Here is a 25,336-nt window from a genome sequence, read left to right on the forward strand (position 1 = left end):
ACCCTAACTAACTAAATATCATAATGAATAGCACATTGTTTATGCATCAGATGCTTCCTACTGTAGAGTGGCCACAAAGAAAACTCCTCTGAAAAGCAGTGTCTTAAGTGGCATTTGCCACTCGTAATGTCGAGTGTTGAGGATGTCTTCTGTCTGGGGTCATCGGACATGGCCGTGTTTGGTCACGCCGTACGTCGCTACCTGCTCATCACACCGTAGAAGTCTTTTATGATCTCCTCTCTCCTCTCTGTTTGTTACACATTTTTGTTCCATCTCATGGTAATAAGTCTACTCAAAACCATATGCTGCCTGTCTTCCTGAACTTACAGAAAACATGCCTGCTCTGTCATGGAATGTGTCTTCTTATCTTTCTTTTCTGGACAGCCAAGATGCTTTGAGCCAGTTCTGATTCTCAACACCGCTGTTTCACACCATGTACATACACATCCACACACACACATCCCTGATAAGGCACTTGCCTCATAAAAACAGTCCCCCTTCTGTCCATTTCCTTTTACTCTCTGCCTGGTCTTTTGAGCAATTAGATGTTTTTGTCTTGAAGAGACACGAAACTCCATCTTTCCTGGCCAACTTGAGACACCTCTCCCTGGAACTTAAGTAGATTCTTTGAGCCAATAATCAAGTCAAAAGTTTAGAATTTTCTCTTCCTTGATTTCTCCACTTACATCCAAAAGCCATCACTTATGGGGAAGAAGAAATCAAGGAATTCAGTGTTCAGCTGCAGAGAACTGATCACCTGCATGTGTGTGTGGCTGTCCTGTGTTTTCTTCCAGACAGTACACGGTGCGCTATCGAGAAAAGGGGGAATTGGCGAGGTGGGATTATAAGCAGGTCTCCAACAGACGTGTGCTGATCGACAGCCTGGTTCCTGACACCATGTACGAATTTGCAGTCCGCATTTCACAGGGGGAGAGAGATGGCAAATGGAGTACATCTGTCTTCCAGAGAACACCGGAATCTGGTTGGTACTCAGGGTGGCCTTTGGACTCTCAACCTGGGAATTACCCCTAAATGAAGATTTTAAAGTAGTTTAAGAAGTCAACAGTGACAAGGTCCAGCAGAGGCATTTTTTAAAGTAACATGAACCCTAAATCTTGGAAGGATCTCTATGTATGAAGGTAAAGCCGTTCCCTCACGTCCATGTTTTATCCTTCACTGCCTCTTTATTTTCATTAGCATGTTATTCTGACATGTGGAGCATATTACAACCAAGTGGCTCCTCTATAAATCTCCACTGTATGTGTGAATGTCCCACGTAACACATGGCTCTAGAGTAGAGGACAGACCTGTCTTTTTTTGGGGGGTTGGTAATTAGGTTTATTTATTTATTCATTCATTCATTTTTAATGGCGGTGCTGGGGATTGAACTCAGGACCTCATGCATGCTAAGCATGCGCTCGACCATTGAGCTGCATCCTCCCTCTCGAGACAATCCTTTCTTAAGGTTGAGTTTGCCTTTGATTTGGGGGGAGAAATCTGGTCAATATTCAAGGCTACAATTATTTACTTTTAAACTGTGTCTTTAAAACTTTTATTAAAAAGAAGTTGGGGGGAGGGTATAGCTCAAGTGGTAGAATGCATGTGTAGCATGCACAAGGTCCTGGGTTCAATCCCCAGTACCTCCTCTAAAAATAAATAAATAAACCTAATTATCTCCCTACCCCTCAAAAAAATGAATAAAATTTTAAAATAAATTAAATACATTAAAAAAAGAAGTTGGAACTGGATTTTAATCTTTGTATATTTCAATATTCAGCAATGAGAGAGATTCTGAATTTCTCAAAACATTTCCCCGTCTATATCTAACCTCAATCTAGGAGCTGGTAAAACTGACATAAATCACTGTCTACACAGGGGCAAGTGGAGAATCTTCTCTCATGGATAATAAAAATGAACCCAGTAGCTCTTCAATCAAAACTGTGCATGTGGGGCCCATATGTCATTTACTTTTAGAATATCTGTAAGGACATTTTTAAACCTCGGATCCTTGTCCTTTTGCAGCTCCTACCTCAGCTCCTGAAAACTTAGCCGTCTGGCCAGTCAATGGCAAACCTACAGCTGTCACTGTAGCTTGGGATGCACTGCCTGAGACCGAGGGGAAAGTGAGAGGTAGGAACCTCATTACCTAAAGTAGAAGGTGCGTGTGGGAATGAAATACCCCAAAGGGAGATGTGTGCATTGACTCTGATAGACACTGGTTCTAATCGCAGGCTTGGTGACTGAAAGAGCAACAGGGAAACAACGTACATATATGTGGTGCTAATCTGATGGACAAGAATAACTCATGCAGGGATTGCATTGTCAGTAAGATCCAGGTCGTCAGGAAGATGACTTTTCACTTTCCCTCTCTGCAGGGATTTTGATGCTGCTATCAGGAGGGTATGGGTGTGACCGCATAACCTTTAACCAAGAAATGACACCTTGTTTCCCATGCTATGGGTCTTTTCATTGTGCCAGTAAGATCATGGGGAATAGAAGTGAGCAGGAACCCCACAGGACCAGAAATGTCTTTATTTGGGTTTGGAAATCAAGGAATAAAATAAAATGGAAAACAGATATTTTTTTCCTATTTGTCAGCATTTTGAACAATTGATTTTTTTTTTTGGTTAAGTAAAATAAGACCTCAAAATAGAAAAAATACTGTAGATTTTAAAAAAATGAAAGTAGAATAAAATATTCACAACTTGCTAAATTTTAATATAGTCTGTTGAGAATATTAAAGAAAAGTACGGATAATTTCTTTCTAATGTGAAACATTCAAGAACCTTTCAGAAGCCTGTCTGGAGATGTTTAAAAAGGTGGTGTTGAGGTTTACCCCTGACACTGCCTGTAAAAGGGGTTCTAAGGTACTTTTTCTTGTTGCTTGATTTTGGAAGAAAACTTTTAAGTCTAGTATGAAAGGTTTGTTAAGCTTAAGAATATTCAGAAAAGTATCACTAATCTCCTTTGAGAATTTATCAATTGAAAAACTGAATGGTTCTCTTTTGTATTCAGCTGAAAGTTATCTTTGTTGACCTATGAGGATGTCTTTTCACGGAACAATAGAAGGGAAGGTAGACATGCGATGGTATTTTCTAAACTTAATGCTGTCTAACGTCCCAGGTTTCTAAAGAATGTATTGTACGATTCTTGCCTATTTTTTTCAGTGGAATAAATCAGAAACAAATGAAGAGAAGAAATAATTAGTTGGCCCCCTTTAATCATTCTTTTTATGACAACTTGAACACTGGCTTCTGTATTACTGTCATGATGCTGACAAGGCTTCTGAAACTTGAATAAAGACATGTTTTGGCCGACTACCTTATTTAGTGATTAAAAAGTTGATTATTGCTCCTTTAGTGACGTGATTCCCATGCTACTTATTTTTCTTCTTCCCCTCTCCCACGTCTTAGTTTCTATTTATAGCTCTTTGGCAAACGAAGCTCGCTGGTTGTCAATTAAATAGGCCCACAAATAATAATAGCTACTGAGTTTTTGTGTCTGAAAGAACTCACATACCTCCCTCAAGGCGTAGTGGTGGGGATAAATTCATAATTATCCTGGGACACTTTTTATATATGAGAAATGTAAAACATAATAAAAGGATATACTTTGACATGGTTAAATTTCTTCCAGATGAATTGAATCCAGAAAAAAAATCTGAATTACAAAATTTTATAGACAGTGGGTTCTTTTAATTTTTACTTTTGACCACCGCAAATGACTAGTTTGCTCATTTTTCATGAGAAAAGAATGTCTTCTTTTTCAGAAAAATGCTGCAAAAGCATTTTTGGTTGAAGGTTTTTTAATTAACGTACTTTTTAAAGATACGATCTTACGGAAAAGGAGAGGTTTTCCATGTGTCCCTAGGAAGGATGATAATTGCTTGGTTATTCTGTAATTCAAATTATTTTCCTTGTTCAGCTCCTACTCAATATTAATTTGATAAGGTTTATAAATCTCAAGTTCTCTGGCAAGAAAACAGGCATGACGGTTTTTAGCTGAGGTTGAAAATTATGCTTTAAAATGTGGCTTCCTTATGTTGCAGTATTTCCATATAAGCATAGAGATACATCAGTTCCTTAGACTGAATTTGCTATGATTTTTAAAGGTCCAGGACATTATATGTTTATAGACATAGCCAATTAGAGATGGAAATATTAGACATCATATAAATCAATGACTCAGCAACTTTTCAGCATATTTTTAAATACTGTAAAAAATCCTTATCTGACTATATTAAGAACTTTTATAATCCCCATGAAAGTGAAATGATATTCCAGATACAGAATTTAGCTGGCTTAATGTACAAATGAAAATAGCGCCAAATAAAATGAAACTCTTAAAGGTGTCAGCAGCTATTCAGAATCAGTTCCTAGTAGTTATCATTTTTATCCCCCTGTGGTTTCTTGTATCCTGGGTATAGTCCGTCATAGTAAATTAGTAAACACAGTGAAGAAAAAACCCAAATGCAGCGTAAGTATTTTTAGTAAATTGTATGAATCCTGGTCTCCTGGGTTCCATATGTTTAGTTTGCTGTCAATGGAAAGTTGCCAGCTGATTGAGTCCATAGCCTTCCCTGTCTGGTAGCCTGAACCAGTGCCAGGTCACCTCCTCCTGCGCCTTTAGGCTCCAGCTGCTGACTTGGCGTGCATTGCTAGAGTATTAATTTTAGTAATGCACATTCTAATTCATCCTGCCCATACAGTCTGTCTGCTGGACACAGGACTGTTTTCAGTTTCCTCCTTCCAACCGTCTGCCAAATCATTTCAGAGTACATTCTTTCATACGCCCCGGCTCTCAAACCATTCGGAGCAAAGTCCCTCACCTATCCGGGAGAGACTACTTCTGCCCTAGTGGATGGGCTGCAGCCTGGGGAACGCTATCTTTTCAAAATCCGAGCCGCAAACAGGAGAGGAATGGGACCTCATTCCAAAGCCTTCATTGTCGCTATGCCAACAAGTAAGCATTGTGTATTTGTGTCTTTCTCTCTCTCTTCCTCACTGCTAACTGTGGTGTTACTTTGAATCATGCTCTTGGGTTTAGAACTGCTCCATTGGTGGTTCTGGGGGTTAAGGGGGTCAATCTGTAATGATTTCTAAAATATTTTTGTAGTTCCTTTAGAAATTAGTCTTCCCAAAGACTAAAATGTCATTCATTGTGAATAATATTAATTATGATTGCACTATTACCATAAAATGAATGTATTAATTAGATGACTCATCTTATGTCATTTTGTAATTTGGGGTTTTTGATGACAGGGAAAGAACATTTGTACAGGTGTCATGTGACATTTTTAGTTGTTAGCTTGTTTCAATTAATAAATAGCATGTAAAATTTTTATTGTTTTCATGCCTTTGTTTTGGAGGATAACTTTTACTCAGAATTTCAGTTGCCTTGTTTATCTGATCAGTGTCAAAACCTAGCAGGTTAATACAATCCAAAATTGGAGTGGCGTGTTTCTGCCTCCCTACATTTACCCCAGAAATTGATAGCTCTCTCCTTCATGCTGTACTGTGAGCTCTCTCCAGTGTTATATACTGCAAATTAAACAGGTCTGTCCTAGAAAACCTGAAATAGATGAAGTTTGTTCCCTTTGAATCCCCCATTGTTATATAAATCCCCTTACACTGACCCTTCTCGAATTCACTCCTGCTCTCAAGAAAGGACAAATTAAAGGGTACACTGTCATATAATGTTTGCCTACCACAAGTGTCTTTTTATTTTTGGCTTTATTGTGGGATTACAAATGTATCCATTATTGAAGGGATTTTAAGCAAGAAGGAAAGAGCAAGTACATGTCAGGCAGACTAGGGAACACTTTGTAATGCCTCAAAATTACAAATTTGTAGCTCACTGCAGTCATTTGCAAATTACACACAGCACATCTCCATATAGTTTTGAGTACAGATCATTCAACATTTTGTGCCAGGCTTATATTCATTTCTCGCCTCCATTGTAAAGAACAGCTATCATTTGTAACGTCTTGACTGTAAGATTAAGAAAGTCCCACATAAGATTTTGCACTTCCAAAATCAATGGATTACTTCAAAGTACTCGTTTCAGAATTCCTTCAAATAAGCTGTGACATAGCCTGATTCGATTTATAGAAATTTGATACACACATATCTTCTAGGACTATATTACTTAAAGCAAAATTGAATTTTAACAGATATGACTATAATTGGGAAAATAAGTGTCCAGTGTTTAAAGAAGTTATCAATGATAACGACTAATTTTAAGCACCTCCATGCTACCAGCTTAAATACTCATTTTCTGTTGCACATCTTTCAAATGTCTTCTTCAATGATAAATTCTTTAAAATCTATTTCAGCCCCTACCAGTAAGCCTGAGGTTCAGCAGAAAGCAGACATGGAAGATCATCAGAAACCTGAAAAGCGTGAACCTTCCTCATCTTCTCCTAAAGTTCCAGCCTCCTCAAAACACACTCATTTGCCTGTTTCTCACCAAGGGAGAAATGTCAAGACCCCCCTCCTTGACTTGAAGAACAAAATACTGGCCAATGGTAGGCTGCCCAGAAAACCCCAGGCCCCCACTAGGAGCAGTGAAGGGCTGGACCTCCAGTCGACAGGTATCACTGATGAGGCGGAGCTGGATTCTCCAGGGGATCCACCAACGTTGCACTCGGAGACCCAAGGCCAGAAGCCCCAGCAGAGGCCACCAAGTAGATCCATCCACCCAGTCCTCACTCCTGGGAGGATGCCACTGAGAGCCCGAATGCCAGTGCTACCCCGAAAGGAGGGTGTGGACACGCCTGGTTCCACGCCGGCCCCCCACCCTCGTCCAGGGGCGCCCCCCTCGGCATCGGCCTCTTCTGACGCCCACACACCCTTGGAGGACAGCGCTCACCGTACTTCAGGGGCGCCCTCCACCAACCAGCCTTCGAGCTCTACTGACAATGACTCAGTGGGCGAAGAGGAGGAAGAGCCAGCCGCAGGCTCCCCTCACCCCAAGGACGCCACCTCCCAGCAGCCGCCTCGCAAGACTCGGCCCGCCCTGTCGCCCAGCCGCCAGTCAGCCTGGAACGCTCTGCGCGACAGAAGCTTCGCGCACCACGGTACAAAGCCAGCCTTGCCGGCTCAGAGGGCGCCCCATTCCGAGGATGGAGGGGAAATTTCGAGGGCTTCAGCCCCACCCTCAAGACTTTCTCCACCGCACGGGGGGTCATCTCAGCTGCAGCCCACCGAACCACACCCCAGGTCTCCGCTCTCCAGGGGCTGGAAGGATGGTCACGATGCCCCAGCCACCAAGGCCAATGGGCCATCAGGGTCCACCAAGTCTTCCTTGGTCTCCTCTCGTCTCTCCTCCAGGACACAGGCCTCTGAGGAGGCAGATGACTCTGACGGTGATGGTGACAATGCTGCAGAAGATAAAGGGAGGCAGGCCGAAGCCACGGCTCCAACATTCCGGGCCCGGCTGCCCGCGGGTTCGCCAGTCTCCGGACGTTTTAATTTGCTCAGGAACAGGCCCTTTGCCGCTCATGGTAGATATCCACACAGGTTTGGCAGCCCCCGAGGACCCCGGTTACAGCCCTCCAGCTCCCCTCCGTCCACCGTGTCCTCCCGGGTTCACCCTAGGGTGAATCCTCCCGCCTCTTCTGACTATAGGCGAGTCTCGGGAATCAATGAAGACAGCGAAGAGAAGGAGGCAGAAGACGAAAAGCCACTTCCGGCCGCCGTGGTGAATGACCATGTGCCTTCCTCCTCCAGGCAGCCTGCCTCCCGGGGCGCCGACTACCTGAGAAGAAGCCCCCAAAGTGGGGCGAGCCTGCTGCGGAAGGAGCCCCTCGTGGAGAACCCCAAATCCGCCGGCACGTGGGCAGGGGTGCATCCTCAGGCCAAATCTCAATCTTCTAAGGCGCAGGATGTTCAGCAGAGCACGGACGCGGGCGTGGACCGGGGTTCTGCCAAAACACAGCTGTCCCTCGCTCGGCCGCCCACAGCACGGTCTCAGCACCATCCCGGGTCCATCGCTCCGGGAAGGCATCCTTCCTCAACCGTCTCCGCGTCCCAGAAACAGCCCCATGGGCCCCAGGGCAAGGAAGCGGGGCGTCCGCCTTCCAAACCCCAGGCCGGGCGTCCTCCCCCCACGCCACAGGAAAGTGCCTCCTTCTCAGACCCTTACTCGACCAGAGGCAGACAGTCCTCCCTTACGGCCAGCTCCCGTGGGGTGCTCCCCACTTCTCCCCAGAATCAGGGCGAGGATTCTAAGAGCAGATACGGCGGAAACCACGATGACAGCGCAGAAGCAGAGGCCCGCGGTGTCCCGGCGCCCGCACACTCGGCCAAGGACGCCACACCGTCCCTTCCCAAGCACCGACAGGTGGAGGCTCCGGCAGGAAGCGCGGGCGACAGTCGCCTCCGCAGACCCCTAGGCAGGCCCGGCAGCCCCCACCCCCACGCCCGCACCAGGGTCCCGGGCAGAGCAGGGCCCCAGGCGGTGGGGAAGAAGGACGGTGCCTCCCAGGCCACATCATCCAAAAGGGAGCCCCTGCCGTCTAAATCGCAGCAGTCGGTCTCGGCTGAGGAGGATGAAGACGTGGTGTTTTTTAAAGGAGGAAAGGACAAGGACGAGGACCCGCTGTCTTCCTCGGTTCCAAAGTGGCCCTCCTCCTTCACCCCCAGGGGCGACAAATATGCTAATGGAAACATCGCCAAGGGGGAGACGGACCCCGTCATCGTGCTTGCGCCTCCCAGAGTGAGCTCCCGGCAGGACGAGAACGCCACCCCGGTCAAGCGTCCTCCTCCGCCACCTCCGGGCGGCTCCCCGAGAGCTTCGCACCACCCGCCCAGACACCCACCTCGCAGCCCTGCCACCCCGAGCCCCACCGTGGGCACCCCCGCCAGGCCGCAGTTCACCACGCGCGCCCCTGCCGTCCACTCCTCCACCACCCCGATGCTGTCCTTGCGCCAGCGCATGATGAACGCCAGGTTCCGGAACCCCTTCTCCCGCGCGCCTGTGAGACCCCCTTCCAGACAAGGTAATTTGTTTTCACCTCAACATTTATTTTCGGTTCTCAGCGGTGGTCGTAGAAATTTCAAGAGCCTCTTATTTTTATTGAGTATCTGCTCTGTCCAAACATTTTGTTAAGAGCTTTGCAGATGTAACTTGATCTTGTCCTCTTAAGCATCTCCTGCGGTTTGCATTGCTTCTCCTGGTCTTCAGACGAAACTGGGACTCAGTGACCTGAGTGGTTTGCTGGCGCTCAGACAGCTGTGAAGTGACTGAGCTGCAATTCTAATCCCAAACACGAATTCTACAGCTCTCTGTCGCTCCGCTATCTCAAACTGCTTCTTTGAATTCCTCCACAAATGCTCTAATTGGTGAAATTGTGTCATAGCCATGATGCCAAACTCAGGTTCCTGCGTTTTAGGTTGTTTTTAGTTGTTTCCATGGCGAGGTATATTAAGGAATCCGCAGGAAGGAGTTAGACGCCTGTGCAGGCTGGGTCTCGTCCCTGGTGGTGCTGCGTATAAAACGTCCAACTAAGCACACCTTGGGACCAACTCAAATGTCTTAGGTGAGAGTTGCTCAGACGTTGCACTCTGGATGTCGTTTAAAATCTCCAGAAAGGGCATGTTAAGGACAATTGTCACACAGAGGCGTAACAGGCAGATGTGTGACTTCCATTGAGGACAGAATGTAGACAGCTATGAATTGGAGTCTACATGGACCCCAGGGCAGGATCTAAGCTATTTATCTGAAATCTGCATTCAGTCAAGTGATGCCTTGCACTCTCCTTGCACAGAATCAAGCCATAATAGAACATTCTTGAGTGAATGTATTAGTATTTGTTTATCTATGTGATATATTGTTAACTTATCACAATATAAAAACATAAAGCAATGCTCCACGTGGAGGTCAGTTTTTCATTTTGTACCTGCCAATCCCAAACTCTCAGTTTATCCCTCCCATCCCCTCCCACCCCCAATTTTTTTCTGTCTGTGAGCCTCTTACTATTTTGTAAATAAGTTTGTGTCATTTTTCTTAGATTCTACATGTAAGTGGTATCATATGATATTTCTCTTTCTCTGCCTTAGTATGATAATCTCTAGATCCATCCATGTTGCTGCAAATGACATTATTTCTTTCCTTTTTACGGCTGAAAACTCAATATGGTTTTAATTCTCATTAAATTTTTGCAACAGAGAAGTGTCTTTGACCTGCAAATAGTTGTTGGAAAGCCGCAGCGCTTTATCCTGTGGCCAGGCTGGAGCACGGCGCTCCCGGCACAGGCCTCGGCCAAAATGCAGCTGATCAGAAAGGCCATGAGGTGGAGAGAGGGGGCAGGTGCTGGGAGCAGACACAGCGGCTGAAAGGCCAGCTGACTGGGCCTTCTCCTTCCTCTGAGCAAATACTCCTCCAGCAGCTCCACTCAAGTCTGCAAGCTTGGAGTCAGCACTGTGCATTTATAGTTGGCAACTGAAGACAGGACCAAGTCAGCTAGAATCGTGGTTGTGTTTAGTATAATCCTCAGAGAAGAGCAGGGCAGCATCTAGTAGACTTTAGAGATGATTTTCTCCATCCTTCCAACTTTCCCTCCCTCCAACTTCCAACTGGATAAAATGAAGCTACAGCTACTATGGTCTTAAGCCTCATCTGGAAATCTTGCTTATGCTGAGCACTCTCGTTCCCCCAGTATTGTCAGAAAACTGTGATTTTACCATCCTCTTCATAGACATTCATATTTGTCATGGAGAAGTCACAATTTAAGACTATCATTATCTACTACATTCACACTATGAGTTTAAAATTATTTCTGTTGGAAATGATGTGTTACTACTTAGAGTTCGGTATGAAGCTAGTTTTCCGGGAATGTTGAATTTACCAGGTTCTGTTGTTTTTTGTACTGTGTAGGTTTTAATGGCAGAGCGAATCTAGAAGGGAAAGTACTTCCTGGTAGTAATGGAAAACCAAGTGGACAAAGAATTATCAATGGTCCTCAAGGAACAAAGTGGGTAGGGTAAACTTCTTTACACATACCAGTTGTTTTCATGCTGTTGGGAAGAGAAAAGTGGTGAACATTGTGTAATAATAAATGAAGTGGGCTTTTTTTTTCCCCTCTAGTTTAACCACTCATATGTCAGTATACTTATACTGTATTGTTTTTTCCAGTGCCCAGAAAAATCTTTGGTTCTCCTAAGGAATTAGTTTCTTTTCATAGATATTATATATCTGTATACCTATATAGGTATAGATGTTGAGATGAGGCATGGGCCTTGTCCCCATTTGCCTTGACTGGTTAGGAAGGCCACACAGGTGTCTGAGTCAACCACAACAGTTATACAGAGCCTGACACATGCATGAGCTCTCACATGAGCTTCTGTTTTCCCATTCCTGAGAGCTTTATTTATTTATATTTTGTTTATTTTTCAATAAATAATTACATATTTTCTGTAAACTGCCTCAAATCCTTTGTGAAAGGAAGCAAGGTAAAAACAATTGAACAAACAAACAAAAATCTCTGAATCAAATAGGCAAGATCAAATGATCTTTCAACAAATGTTGTTTGACTAAAATAAAAAAAAAGTATTAATATTTTATGTATGTTTAAGCTAAATGACTTTAACTTCCTGGGGTTAAGATAAATGTTTAAGAGTTTCTGGTGGGTTGAGGGTAATGGGCAGAATGCTTTACAGTGTTCAGAGTTTTAAAATATTTTTTCAAAGAATCAAAACATTATTCATCATAGAATTCCCAGTCAAAACTTCCCATTTTTAACAGTAAGGTTTAGGAACACATATTGAAGAACCTCAAAGAACTTTCAGTCACAGGTGATTTAAAGATTATTTTATCATTTCTCAAAGGGACAAACATTTATAATAGGAAGAATGCATATTAAAGCAAAGTGTCAAGTGTCATCATGAATAATTTTGAGTTGAAATGGTGTGGAGTAAATTTTAAAAGTAGACTTTATAAAAATAAGTTTTATTTTAATTACTGAGACAGCACCCAACAAAGTGGCCTGCTTGAGGGTTTCCTCCAGTGACCTGATGGTGCTGAGTCATGGGTCTCAAATATTAGTAAGCATCAGAATCACTGGGGGTACTTGTCAGTAAGGTCTGAGTGGGACCAGGTAATTCTCATATCTGACAAGCTCCCAGGTGCGGCTGGGGCAGCTGGTCCAGGACCACACTTTGAGAACCACCCAAGTGCAATCACCGTGCACTTTGAAAGCATGAGTTGTTTTTGAACAGAGATTATGCCATTTTCCCAAGTTTTATAATTCCTTAGACAGTGAAACAGAACCATGTCATGTTCTGTTAAAACAGTTCAGAAATGTATAAAAAAAAGATAAGAAAGATAATAAGCATCGCAAACACTTCTCAGAAATAACCACTGTTAACAGTTTGGGATCTAGCTGTCTGGAATTTTTCCTCCGCAGTTTTAAGCTTATATACACAAATGAATACATTTTAGCTTTGCAAAATAATCAGGCCTATAATCTGAGTCTGCATCAGGATATGTCAATAAGTACATAATTTCCAAGTCCTTTTCACTGGCTGCATAGTATTTCACTGTCTGGATGGGCCACGATTTATTTAATCTCTTTCCTCCATTGATGAACACTTAGGTTGCTGCCCTCTCTTTAGTGTTACACACAACCTATTAAATGGTAAAAGTATTTTGAACATCTTTTGTATATTTGAGAAACTTAAAACAATTTACATGCCTTGTGGGTGAGCAGTTATACTATGAAATACGACTGTTTTGTACTTTATTCTTATTAAACCTTATGAATGATGCTAATGGAAATAATGTTTCCTGCTCATATGTTCAAGTGGTTGGATTAATGTGAACATTTTGAAATATCCAATTATATCCTCTAATCTGTGTCATGGATTTAGGTTGTGGATCTTGATCGTGGATTAGTATTGAATGCAGAAGGAAGGTACCTCCAAGATTCACAAGGCAATCCTCTTCGAGTTAAACTAGGAGGAGATGGTCGAACCATCGTGGGTAAGTGAGAATGGTTTTTAAGGGACAAAAGTGTCCTGAGTTAGCTGTAGAGTATCAGCTTCTCTGTTCCTCCTCTCCCTCATTTTTAATGGGATCCCTTGTCCAGGTACTTTTAGCCGTGTGGAAAGGAGTGTGTCAGAAGGAGCAGAACTTAGCTTTTCTCTGACCCAGTTGTCTTCCCACAGACTCCACCCTCTAGAAAAGGTGGCTCTTGAGGTTGGGCCGCCTAGAGCCGGAGTCAGCAAACCACAGCTGCTAAAGCCAAATCCTGTCTACTTCCAATTTTGGTATAGCCTGGAAGCTCAGAATCGTTTTAACATTTTTAAATGATTGCAAAAAAAAAAAACCCCACAGAATAATAATATTTGTGATATGTGAATAGTATTTTAAATTCACATTTCACGTTCGCACAGAGTTTTATCAGAGCACAGAAGCGTGCATTTGTTGATGTCTATAGCTCATTTGCCCTAACATGGCAGAGGCGAGCAGTAGCAAAATGAGGCTTAAAATATTTAATCTCTGGCCTTTTCCAGGATAAGTTTGCCACCACTGGTCCAAAGTCACGCTTAAACCCTTAGGGACAGGAATGAAGAGGAGAAAGGAATTACTTTCCTTACCAGAGACGTAGCATTATTTCAGGTCATGAGGCACAGCAGTGAAATATTTATATATTATATAAGGTAGTAGAGAGTCATGGACAATATAAAAAGCCCAGAAATTTCTGGAAAGCCACAGATACTGCTACCTCAGCTGATACTCTCTTAATGATTCCTTTGCCTTTACTGATTAAAATAGAAGAGTCCGTGAGCTTTGAGAAGACACTTTCCACCTGCCTTTACTTCCCCTGGGTCATCTCACCTTGTTGCACAGCTTTTGTCTGATTTTCTTGCAGATCTGGGCGGGACCCCCGTGGTGAGCCCTGACGGCCTCCCCCTCTTCGGGCAGGGGCGGCACGGCAAACCTTTGGCCAGTGCCCAGGATAAGCCCATTTTGAGTCTTGGAGGGAAGCCCCTGATGGGCTTGGAAGTCATCAGAACAACTACCCATGTTCCCACCACCACCACCACAACCACCACCACCACCACCACTACACGACCTACCACCACCACGACCCCTCAGCCCACCACGACCACCACCTGGCGCCCAACAACCACCCGAACCACTACACAGACAACCACCACCGCCGCCACCACCACCACCCCTGAGCCTACCACTCCCATCCCCACCTGTCCCCCTGGGACCCTGGAACGGCATGACCAAGATGGCAACCTCATCATGGGCTCAAGTGGGGTCCCAGAGTGCTACCCCGAGGAAGGTAACCATCTCTGTTCTAAAGGGAACTCATGTGGTTCGCACACTGCACTTCAGAGTAGGGTCACAAAGGCTGCAGGGGGAGCCGAGTGGGATGCACAGCGAAAGAACAGCTAGAGGCATCTCTAACCCACAGGGTTTTCCAATGGTACTGTGTCCCAACTAGGGTGGTCAGGTTTAGCAAATAAAAATATTGCATGGGACATGCTTTTCTGAAAAATTATGTAAAATTCAAATCTAAGTGGACGTCCTGTGTTTTATCTGACAGCCCTTGTCGCAACCAAAGTCAAAAATTTCACTGAAACATGGGACATTATTAGTTTGGACTAGCATTTCCCAAAGTGTGTCCCATTGGGTAGATTAGTACTTGTTAAATTAAAAAAAAAAAGTTCTGTGATTCGCTATGTGATTTAAACAAGGCTAAATGAATTTCTTACTGTTGAACTGTAACCATTGAATAGTCTCACTGTGAAGTTCCAAGAAAAGTAGTATTTCCCAAGCATGTGTGATCAGCTCTCCCTTTGGAAAATGCTAATCCTTGTGTGGCTGGGCTCTCGTGGCAGCAGCGGCTGTGTACTGGGTAAGACTGAGCCATTTCCCTGCTTTGGGACAGCCAATCAGGGCTGTCCTGCACCCCTGCTGTGACTTCCCTTGAAGAAGTCTCTCTCTCCACGGCTTCCTGCTGAAGAATGGAAGTGGGCATGCTTTCGGTCAAGTCTCGGTGGAGCCAAGATGCCATCATCTTCTCCGCTCAGCCGCTGTGTGAGATGCTTTGGAAGAGGTCATTGGGTATTTGCCTCAGGCTTGGAGAAGGCAAAGTCATCTTCTTGCCCTCTGGTTGAAGTGAATTGCAGTGTGATGGTAAAGCTTTTGTCTCTTTAAGCTAACACAGAGTGAAGACCCTTCATTTCAGGAATCCTCTGCATGCCCGGAATTCTTACACAGCATCACTGATGGGATAAACCCAAGAAGTTTGACCACAGGTGCTGTCTCCATACTGGGAATTCTGTTTGAAGTTAGTCTTTCCATAGAAGAGTTCCAAATACACAGGAACATCTGACATATCTGAAAAATTCACACCAAAGAACAAGGAACACACTGAGGAAGAGGACCACCGCGAAGAAAATTCTCACACTGTCAGCTGACCCAGTGAGAACCAATGGGAGTTTACCATTGCATTTCTGGTATGGAAACATCACGTACTTTCCTTGACCTCTTACTCCTGCATACCTTGATGTGTCCATTTTTTTTAATTGAAGTATAATTAGAACAGATGTTTACTTAATAATTGGTTGTAAACCAAAGAGTGACTCTTTTGGATTTGGTTTTAATTACTACTACTACTGCTATCATTAATTTCCATTTTCTTTTGTCTGCTTTTATGTAGGCCTTATTGCATATTGCACATCTTTTCATTTACTTTGTATTTCTGGGCTTTTATTTGGCATGAAAGTCAGTATTTTTCTTGATGTTTTTGTTTCTTCTTTGCAAATCATGGTAGAGATGTGTATTTTTTACTTCACTCCTGTCCATTCGTCTGATAGCCTAGCCCAAGCCAAATTAGCATCCAAGTGTTAATAATAATTTGCCTTTAGACAGCATTTTGAGAATAAGCACGAAGTCTTGGGAAAAAAAATTATATTTGGGGAGAGCAACATATCTTCAAGCAATATTATAATGTACTACAATTTATTCTTTTAAAAATACTTCTGCAGGGCTTGTCTTCCTTTTTTATTTCTGCTGTTCCCCTAACAACCTTATTAAGCATTTTCTTCCTAGTATTATTTCTAATCATAATCATTTCTATTAAAAAATTTAATAATGGCTTTATTGAGGTATAACTCATATACCATAAAGTTCACCCTTTTAAAGCATACAGTTTTTTAGCATATTCAGAGTCATGCAACCATCCCCCACTATCAAATTCCAGAACATTTTCACCCTCCTCCCTTAAAAAAAAACCCATACTCATTAGTAGTCACTCCCCATTCCCTGCTCCTCCCAACTCCTGGAAACCACTAATCTACTTTCTGTCTCTTTGTATTTGCCTATTCTGGACATTTCACGTAAATGGAATCATATGAAATGTGTCCTTTTGTGTCTGGCTTCTTTCACTTGTTTTCCAGTTTCATCCATGTTGTAGAATATACCTGTACTTCATTCCTTTTATTGCTGACTAATATTCCATCATGTGGATAGACCACATTTTATCCACTCATCAGTTGATGGACAATTGGGTTGTTTCTACCTTTTGGCTATTATGAATAATGTTGCTATGAACATTTGTTTACATTTTTTTCTTTTTGGGGGGAACACCTGTTTTTAAGTCTTTTGAGTATCTATTTGGGAGTAGAGATGCTGTGTCGAATGGTAAACTCTATGTTTAACTTTTTGAGGAACCACCAAAGATGTTTTCCATAGCGGCTGCACCGTATTACATCCCCACCAGTAATATATGAGGCTTCTAATTTCTCAGTACCTTCACCAACACTTGTTATTATCTGTCTTTTTCATCCTAGCCATATTAGTGGGTGTGAAGTAGTATCTTGTTTTGGTTTAGAGTCACAGTTCCCTATCAACTAATGATGTTGAATTTTTATTTTTCATACTTTCTGTTTATAGGTTCTGAAATTCAAAGTGAACAGGATTAAGTTGTGTGTCTAGATAAACCCTGATTTAGTGAATTCATTTGATAGATGTTTCTTTATCATCGTGACAGTGATTTCCTTATGAGAAAACCCATGTAGTAATTTAAAGAGGATAAAGTAGCTCTTTTTGCTTTTTCCGGCTTCCTTTATAATTTTGGAAAATAGAATCAGCAAATGACCATTAATTGTCTCCTCTGCCTGGATCAGGTTCTGTGGGAAACAGAGAAAAGCAGGTGACATGGCTACACCTCTGAACCTTCACAATCTAACTCAGTCTACCTCAAATTACAATAGATAGAAGCAGCTCACTTGTTAGAAAACCAAATTGTTGGAGGGAGGGTATAGCTCAGTGGTTAGCGCACATGCTTAGCACGCACGAGGTTCTGGGCTCAATCCCCAATAACTCCATTAAAATAACTAACTAAATAAATAAACCTAACTCCCCACCCAAAAAAAAACCCCACAAACAAAATAAATAAAATATTTGGGGTGGGTATAGCTCAGTGGTAGAACGTATCCTTAGCATGCACAAGGTCCTGGGCTCAATTCCCTATACCTCCACTAAAAAAAAAAAAAAGAAAACCAAATTGGTTATCTTGATAATAGAGTAAGATGGGGTAAAGATCCATTTCTCCAGGCCTGAAGCTTTGGTGTCTCTTTCGTTCTTTCATCTCTGTTGTCAGGTTTCATCAGTTCCCACCAATTCCTCCATCACAGTGCTTAGACTTCATGCCTCCATTTCTAGGCTGACCCTGTTGGCCCAACTCTCAAGTTATTATCCCTTATTGGGCTTCCGTACATCAGCCTCTACCCGCCTCCTATCCAGATCCCACCTCAGCACACTTTTCTTGAATTTTCCTGAGCCAGGCACTGCGCTCGCCTGAAGAACATTAAGCACGCTCCCTGCTCCCCTGGCTTTGGAATGCAGCAGCCGCCAGGGCTAATCACGGGCGGGTTTAGAATAGTGAGCATCTTGGTGGGGAATTAGCTTCTAAAGACGGCTTGTAATTTGAAAATCACGGTCAAAATTATTCATGAAAAGCCTATGTGTTGTCTAGGAAATTCAATAGACTTTGCCATATCTTTTTTTTTTTAACTATTTTTTTAAGAGCAGTTTAAGGTTTATAGCGACTTTGTCATTTCTTGGTTGAACACATTGCAGTGGCCTTGACGTGCAAAAACGCATTCTGTAAATGCAGTAATAACACTCAGAACAGAGGCTTCCAGTCAGCTCACGTCAGCGAGGGGACAGTCCGGACTCTCCCCCTCACACTTAAACCACAGAACCACCTGCACCACGTCTCCCTGCCTTTTGCTCTGCTCTCATGTTGTGTTTGTGTTTTTTCTCAAGTTCTCTCTTTTTGTTGTGTTGGGAGTACAGTGGGCCCTCTGTATTGGCGGGTTTCACACCTGCGGATTCAACCCAATGTGGATGCTTGAATCTGCAGGCGTGAAACGTCAGGATGCGGAAGGCCCACTGCATTCTTCACACTACAGCATTTTATAAAGGGGGCTTGAATGTCCGCAGACCCTAGTATTCCCAGGGGCTCCTGGACCCTTCCCCGTACATACTGAGGGACAACTGTAGTTCAGTGTATAATGTAAACTCACAAGAGCTGGGGTTCCATGTACACACAATCAGTATTTATTCATAGAGCAAATTTTGACCATGGCACCTTGCAGCCTAGTAAACTGAAATTGTTGTGACTGATTATTACATGCCATTGGCAAAGTCCTGAAATTTTGTTTCTAGCCCTCCAATTTTAAAATCATCTTTTCAAATCTCTTAGTCTTGACTCCCCTGGTTAAATCATGCCTATTTTTTCCTTTAAAACACTGCTTTAAAATAGGGTTCTGGGAATAACTTTGGGTCATTTACTCATTCTGTTCCTGAGTCCAAACTCATTCTGCTCACCGCATGACAGGCCAATAAATCGGGAGATGAAGTATTGGGGCAAGGAATAGCGAATTTATTCAAAAAGCTGGCAGACCAAGAAGATGGCAGACTAATGTCCTAGAGGTCTATCTTCCCCAAGTCAGAATTCGGGCTCCTTTTATACTAAAAAGGGGAGGGGGTACCGTTGCTTGTTGCAAGCTTCTTGGTATTGGAATCCTTTGTTCTTGCAGCTCTCCACGTGGGGCAGGTCACCCTGTTCCTGTAAACCTCCAACAAGACAAATGTAATTCTCTGTTCTACAACTTTTTATCTCCATATGAAAGGAAAAGTGTTACACCCTTAAAGGTCAGACCCTTGAGAATGGGCTGTCCTGTGTATTTCAGGCTCTAGGCAACATTCTTTTACAAAAGGTGCAGAACCGGCATGACTAAGCCCAGGAAACAGCACAGAGTTAAAGTCAAAGGAACAGATCTAATATGGAGTCAGATTTGGTCTTTTCTATTACAATTCCATTAATTCAGTCAGTACGTATGTACTTCCTCATTTGTTATAGATGCCCTATTGTATGTATATTTCTGTAAATGTAGGTGCATATTACATGCTTATTTCCAGTGTATTGTAGCTTTGCCTCTTTCTACACACACACACACACTTTTTTGCTCGCTCTGACTTCTCTATTAAATAGTAAACTCCTTGCAGGAGAGACAGCATCTTCTGCTTCATTTCAAATTCCTCATGGTATCTAATTATGCATCTTTGGATAGCCAAACCATACCCTAAGCCAGGGCATTGTCCGTTTTCTGACTGCGAAGTCTTATCTGTGATCCTTGTTTTTCAGGTTCCATTTCTACAGCAGATCTGATGGGATCATGTGTGTTTGGAAATGTTACAAGCCAACTGAACATCTTCAACAATTTGTAACATGACCTTGGGGCGTGTTTTAGAAGAATATCAGTCATTATGGAAAACAGTTCCATCCTGCCATAGCTCACTCTCAAGACAGAAAATACAAAAAGAATGATTGAAAATTCACTTGAGCTGGACCAACCAATTTGCATATATCCTTGGGTTTCAAATGGCTGTAATTTACCTTCTTTCTAAATTTCTAATGAGAATTTTTTTACAGTTAAAAAAAAAATCTCTGGAGCTAAGAACCGAACATCTTGCACTCATTTTTTTCATGACCATTTGGATAAACCACTCAGGAAAATAACTTATACCGCATGGTTGGTGTCTGGCAGCTGCTTTTATGTGAAGAGGTGGAAGCTTTTTTCACTGATGCTCAGTTGAGTTATGCAGCATCCAGTTTTATGTAGTTCTGAATGCTTCACAATGGCATTCAGGTGGGGCAAATTCTGATGGTTAGCTTTAAAAAAAATTATGAATATACTTCATTACATCTGGAGGTTTCTTTTACTTGGAATCAAGATGGTGCTATTTTAAAAAAATTATGCCTGAATTTATTTGCTCTTAAAACAAAAAAAGGAGCACTAAATCACTCAGTAGGACGTTTACTTTTGCCAGAAGACTTAACTGTCACTCATCTCAAGAAGTGGCCCAAGTTCGCAGGTCCCAGGCATCATCACCTCTGCGGCCTGCTGCTGTGCCAGAGTATTTCAGCTCCTCAGGGAACTACACTTAGTACCAGGAATCCATGAAGGAAACTCTACACCTTCCCCTTTTCTTATTCACTTTGGGATGTTAAAATTGTGCAATATATTGACTTTGACCTGACCAAAAGTAGTAATGAGAAGAAATGAATCTGAGCTGATAAAACAAGACTATGTTCTTGAAAGTTAAATTGACAAGGGTAAGAAAATGGTATTCCAGGAAAAAACAGCAAGATAACCACAAACTTTAGGTGATGTGAACTTCAAAACTGTTTGATTCGAACCAGCCCAGAGGTGAATTCCTCTTGGATCCAGGCATATTGACATTGGAATGACCTAAAAAAATTATGTCTAATTGTTTTTCTTGAAGTGACCATCCTAAAAGGTGGATTATTTACAACTTCTCTCTTGTTGACATTCGTCGGCCCCATCAGAACACACCCAGCATCACTGCCTCGGTGGGGGGAGCATCTCACAGGCCCTGGTGTCTGCAGGCTTTTTGCTACGATGGCAGAAGGGCTGGACGGGCCGTGCGAGGTTGCCGCTATCCTCCGCTGGTGGTGTTGGTTTTGGCAGTGTAACGTTCATGGTATTACTCAAAGTCGGCTCAGAAAAAGGCTGATAGAATGATTATATTGGAATATTTCTGGAGAATGATCAATGCTTTCCTAACAATCAAAAAATTCAAAATTGGTGCATAACTATTTGGTGAAAGAGGTTTATGTCTTTTCCACCTCGATTCCCCCTTCGTTATGCCGCAGAATGACAATTCTAAAAAAGCGCTTTAAGTTTTGCAAGTTTGGTTAGTGCAACTTTTAAACAGTGGAGGCAGTTTTATGAAGTATTAAGTACATAGTCTTTGGAGCTGAGGGCCTGAAGTTCAATTCTGTTTTAGCTCTGTCTTTTACCAGCTGTGTGACTCCAGGCATGTTATAAATCCTTGATGTCCTTGGCTGAGAAGTGGGTATAATAAATCCCACGTATCTCGAGTTTTATGAGGATTAACTCAAACAACAGATACATGACTGTGCCTGATGCCCAGAAGGCAGGTAATAAATCCTAGTTACCGCTTCCTGACTCCCCTCTACTCCTCTGCCTTTTAAGAGTGCAGAGTTTAGAGTTCTGTATAATTACCATGGCTTCAGGTCACAAGGAGAGAGGGAATTCCTCTGAATTTTTCTGAGTTAGAAAATCTTTCGCCTCAAGATTTTTACCAACTACAGAGAAATATTCCCCCCCCCACCCTGGCCTTTTTTTTTTTTTAGCTGCATCTACATCCCCCAAGTAGAGAAATAGTATATTGATTTCCTCACATCTTCATAATGGAAGCAAAAATGTGGGGTTTTCTTTGCTTAAATCACTCACCTTTCTTAACTGTGTTGTTATCCATACTCATAATGTCAGTTCAGTCAATAATAGTCATTTTAACAGTGGTTTTTAAAATTCAGGCTTCTTGGAGGACATAAAAGTCACATACAAAATTCTATAACTGCATTTAAAGGATAGTTCTGTGGTCTTCATACCTCCAGTGATTGTAAGTCAAGCCCAACCTGTTGTGAAGAGCAGTTTGTAAGGACTGGAATATTATCTGCAAACTTCATATGCAAATTAAGAAGCCTAATTAGTATGGATTTCTCTCTCGAGTCGGTGAGGGAGGGCGGGAGGTTGCGAAGCGCAGCGGTGTGTTAGGATGTAGGAGGGGCAGGAAGTCACCCCGCTTCTGGAGCTTGTAAGCGGCGAGGTCCAGGGGATGGAGAGCACGCACGTGCGATGAGCAAAGGCGCTCCCAGCGGAGGGATTCCTGTCCGCACCCTGGGTCCCAGCCCCCGAGCTCCGCTCGCAGAGGACGCCTGCTCTCAGGGCCCGGCGCGGGGGTCCTCCCTGAGCCCTGGGAGCCTCCTGGGCTGGCGGGGTGTGTGGGCACCGCGGTGGCGGGAGGGTCGGGACGTTGTGGGGCGGGGATGGGGTCGGGGGCCTCTCTGTTTCGCCCCACGCCCTTTCCTGAGCACAAAGGAGAGAAAATCCGGGTTCCATCTCCGTGTTCTAATTCTCTTCCTTCCGAGGAAGCTGAGGGCCCCCGGCAGGTGGTGGTTTATTCCCAGGAAACCGTCGTGGGGCTGGGTCTCGCGCGCGATTCTGAGAAGAAACCCCGGGGCATCTAATGACCCTCTCTCCCCTCCCCTTTCACCAGACGAGTTCTCAGGATTGGAGACCGACACGGCAGTCCCCACGGAAGAGGCTTACGTTGTCTACGATGAAGGTACTAATGTGATTTTAGACACATTATTTGCACACTTTCCTGATGGGGGAACCTTACTTTAATTACTGAGTGGATGGTCTCAATTTCAGTTTCCCTCGAACTGGGGCTGGGTGGCAACCCTTAGGGAAGGCGGTCGTACCCTCCCCCTTCCAAGTGACCCCCACCCCCATACAGATTAGATCCAAAGGAAAACTGCTTGATACAAAGAGACAGCTTCCAGATAAGCCCTTGGGCTCCGCTTTTCGCTCCTTCTCCCTCTTTCCTCTAGAAATTCTGGAGCCGCTTGCCTCTGAGCCTCACCCACCACTGGCCACACTATTTGTAAAATGACTTGATTTAGCCAAGTCTCAGCTTCCCCTCTTGGTTTTCTCTCCTCATTCTTTCCTTTCTCTCCTTTTCTAATTACATTAAAAATGCAATGCTATGAATGTGCTGATTTTTTTAATTGAAGTATAGTTGATTCACAATGTGTTAGTCTGTGGTGTAGGGCATAATGACTCAGTTATACATACGTATATATTCTTTTTCAGATTGTTTTCCATTACAGGTTATTATAAGATGTTGAATAGAGTTCTCTGTGCGATACAGGAGGGCCTTGTTTATCTGTTTTATGTATAGTACTTTGTATTTCCTGATCTCAATCTCCTAATTTATCCCTCCCCCTCCTTTCCCCTTTAATGACCGTATGCTTGTTTTCTATGTCTGTGAGTCTGTTTTGTAAATAAATTCATTTGTCTTTTTTAGATTTCACATATAAGTGATATAAAATGATATTTGTCTTTCTCTGACTTATTTCACTTAGTATGATAATCTCTAGGTCTATCCATGTTGCTGCAAATGGCATTATTTTATTCTTCCTTATGGCTGAGTAGTATCCTATTATACACACACACACACACACACACACACGTATACGTCCACACACCGCATCTTCTTTATCCATTTATCTGTCGATGGACATTTAGGTTGCTTCCATGTCTTGACTATTGTAAATAGTGGTGCAGTGAACATTGGGGTGCATGTGTCTTTTTGAATTAGAGTTTTCTCCAGATATATGCCCAGGGGTGGGATTGCTGGATTATATCGTAACTCTATTTTTAGTTTTTTAAGGAATCTGCATACTGTTTTCCATAATGGCAGCACCGAACTACATTCCCACCAACAGTGTAGGAGGATTTCCTTTTCTCCACACCCTCTCAAGCATTTATCGTTTGTGGACTTTCTAATGATGGTCATTTCTGACCAATGTGAGGTGATAGCTCATTGTAGTTTTGATTTGCATTTCTCTGATAATTAGTGATACTGAGCATTTTTTCATGTGCCTATTGGCCATCTGTATGTTGTGTTGATTTTCTTTTTAATCATAGTATGTTTTCCAGTGAAGGTAAGTTTCTAAGGTGAAGATTAAATATGCCTTAGGTTGCATCTGGAATGGACGCTGCATCAGTGAGACTTCGTGCTGTAATTATACTTACCTGTGCTTGTTCTGTGTATTTTATAAGCTCCCTCTGCAGTTGAAGAAGTTCACATGGAAATCTTTTTCCCAGCCCAGGGCTGGCCTTTGACACTCAGGATGTCTGTCCTCACTTTTGTGCTCTACCTGCCAGCTGCTGTCTGTAGTTTCAAGGGTCTTAAATCATGAATGTGGGAATAAGGTCACCTTTGATGCATTCATGATCTTTTGAGCAGTGGTTTAATCCGACAGTTTTCAAACAAAAACTGACTTAAAAGAAAAACAGCAGATGCTAGAAAGCAAAGGAAGTTTACCCAGCACCTTTGAAAATCCTAACCACCTTTCTTATGATCTTGAGCTGTTGAAAAGGGAAAGTGTTTTATTTTCTTTTTTGATTAACAGATTGGTTCTCTAAATAGGATTAATCCTGCCCCCTTTCCCAGAAAAAAAAAAAAAGCCTATACATAGAAGAAAAAATTTCTAAAAATCAAGTTTCTTTTCTCATGTGAATATTTGTGACTCTCAAAGGGAAAATGATTTAGGCAGAGAGTGGTCTTGGACCAGTAGTAGCAGGAGCATGCTAACCTGGGTGAATCCTAAGGTTCTGTCCAGTTTTATTCAAAAATCTCATTTTTCTGTCATTCGTGTTTATTTTTTCCCTTCCTTTTACCTGTGGCTGCTTTTCCAGGAGAACTAAAATGGATGGAGACACTGTTTTGTTAGAGACGAATTATGTTTAGGCAAAGCACTAACATAATTCAGGGTGTGCACGTGTGTGTGCACACTTTGGTGTAAAGTTCAGTCTTAAGAAGGTATCCTTTGAAGGCAGGCAGTGCCCCTTTCCGAAAGTGCCCCCTGACAAAACCTTCGTGTCATTGCAGATTATGAATTTGAGACCTCCAAGCCACCAGCCACCACTAAGCCCTCCACCACTGCTGCCACGCCCGCCGTCATCCCCACAGAGGGCTCCATTAGTTCCTATCCTGAAGAAGAATTCGATCTGGCTGGAAAGAAACGATTTGTTGGTAAACAGAACTTCCTTAATCAGGGAAACATGGATTTTTAACTTTTGTTCTTTGATGAAAAGCAGAGCTAATCTCTTGGCTTGGTCAAGGCAGCACATTTGGAGCAGAAGTGTTCCCAGGGTGCAGTTTCCACTTGGGGTGGTGCAGCGAG

At 43.0% G+C, this 25,336-nt stretch overlaps 1 protein-coding gene across 2 annotated transcripts in view; it reads left to right on the plus strand.

The window, feature by feature from the left end:
* FNDC1 (fibronectin type III domain containing 1) overlaps window positions 1-25,336 on the plus strand; it is a 92,151-nt gene that overhangs the window by 51,083 nt on the left and 15,732 nt on the right. For both annotated transcript variants that reach the window (XM_072966112.1, XM_072966111.1), the window contains 9 exons: window positions 795-982; window positions 2,023-2,130; window positions 4,774-4,962; window positions 6,335-9,001; window positions 10,879-10,979; window positions 12,870-12,981; window positions 13,874-14,296; window positions 22,639-22,707; window positions 25,042-25,185. In XM_072966112.1, the coding sequence (XP_072822213.1) occupies window positions 795-982; window positions 2,023-2,130; window positions 4,774-4,962; window positions 6,335-9,001; window positions 10,879-10,979; window positions 12,870-12,981; window positions 13,874-14,296; window positions 22,639-22,707; window positions 25,042-25,185 (4,001 nt within the window). The remainder of the gene's footprint in view (window positions 1-794; window positions 983-2,022; window positions 2,131-4,773; window positions 4,963-6,334; window positions 9,002-10,878; window positions 10,980-12,869; window positions 12,982-13,873; window positions 14,297-22,638; window positions 22,708-25,041; window positions 25,186-25,336) is intronic.

The sequence above is a fragment of the Vicugna pacos genome, chromosome 8 (assembly GCF_048564905.1).
Source record: "Vicugna pacos chromosome 8, VicPac4, whole genome shotgun sequence".
Classification (NCBI taxonomy): domain Eukaryota; kingdom Metazoa; phylum Chordata; class Mammalia; order Artiodactyla; family Camelidae; genus Vicugna; species Vicugna pacos.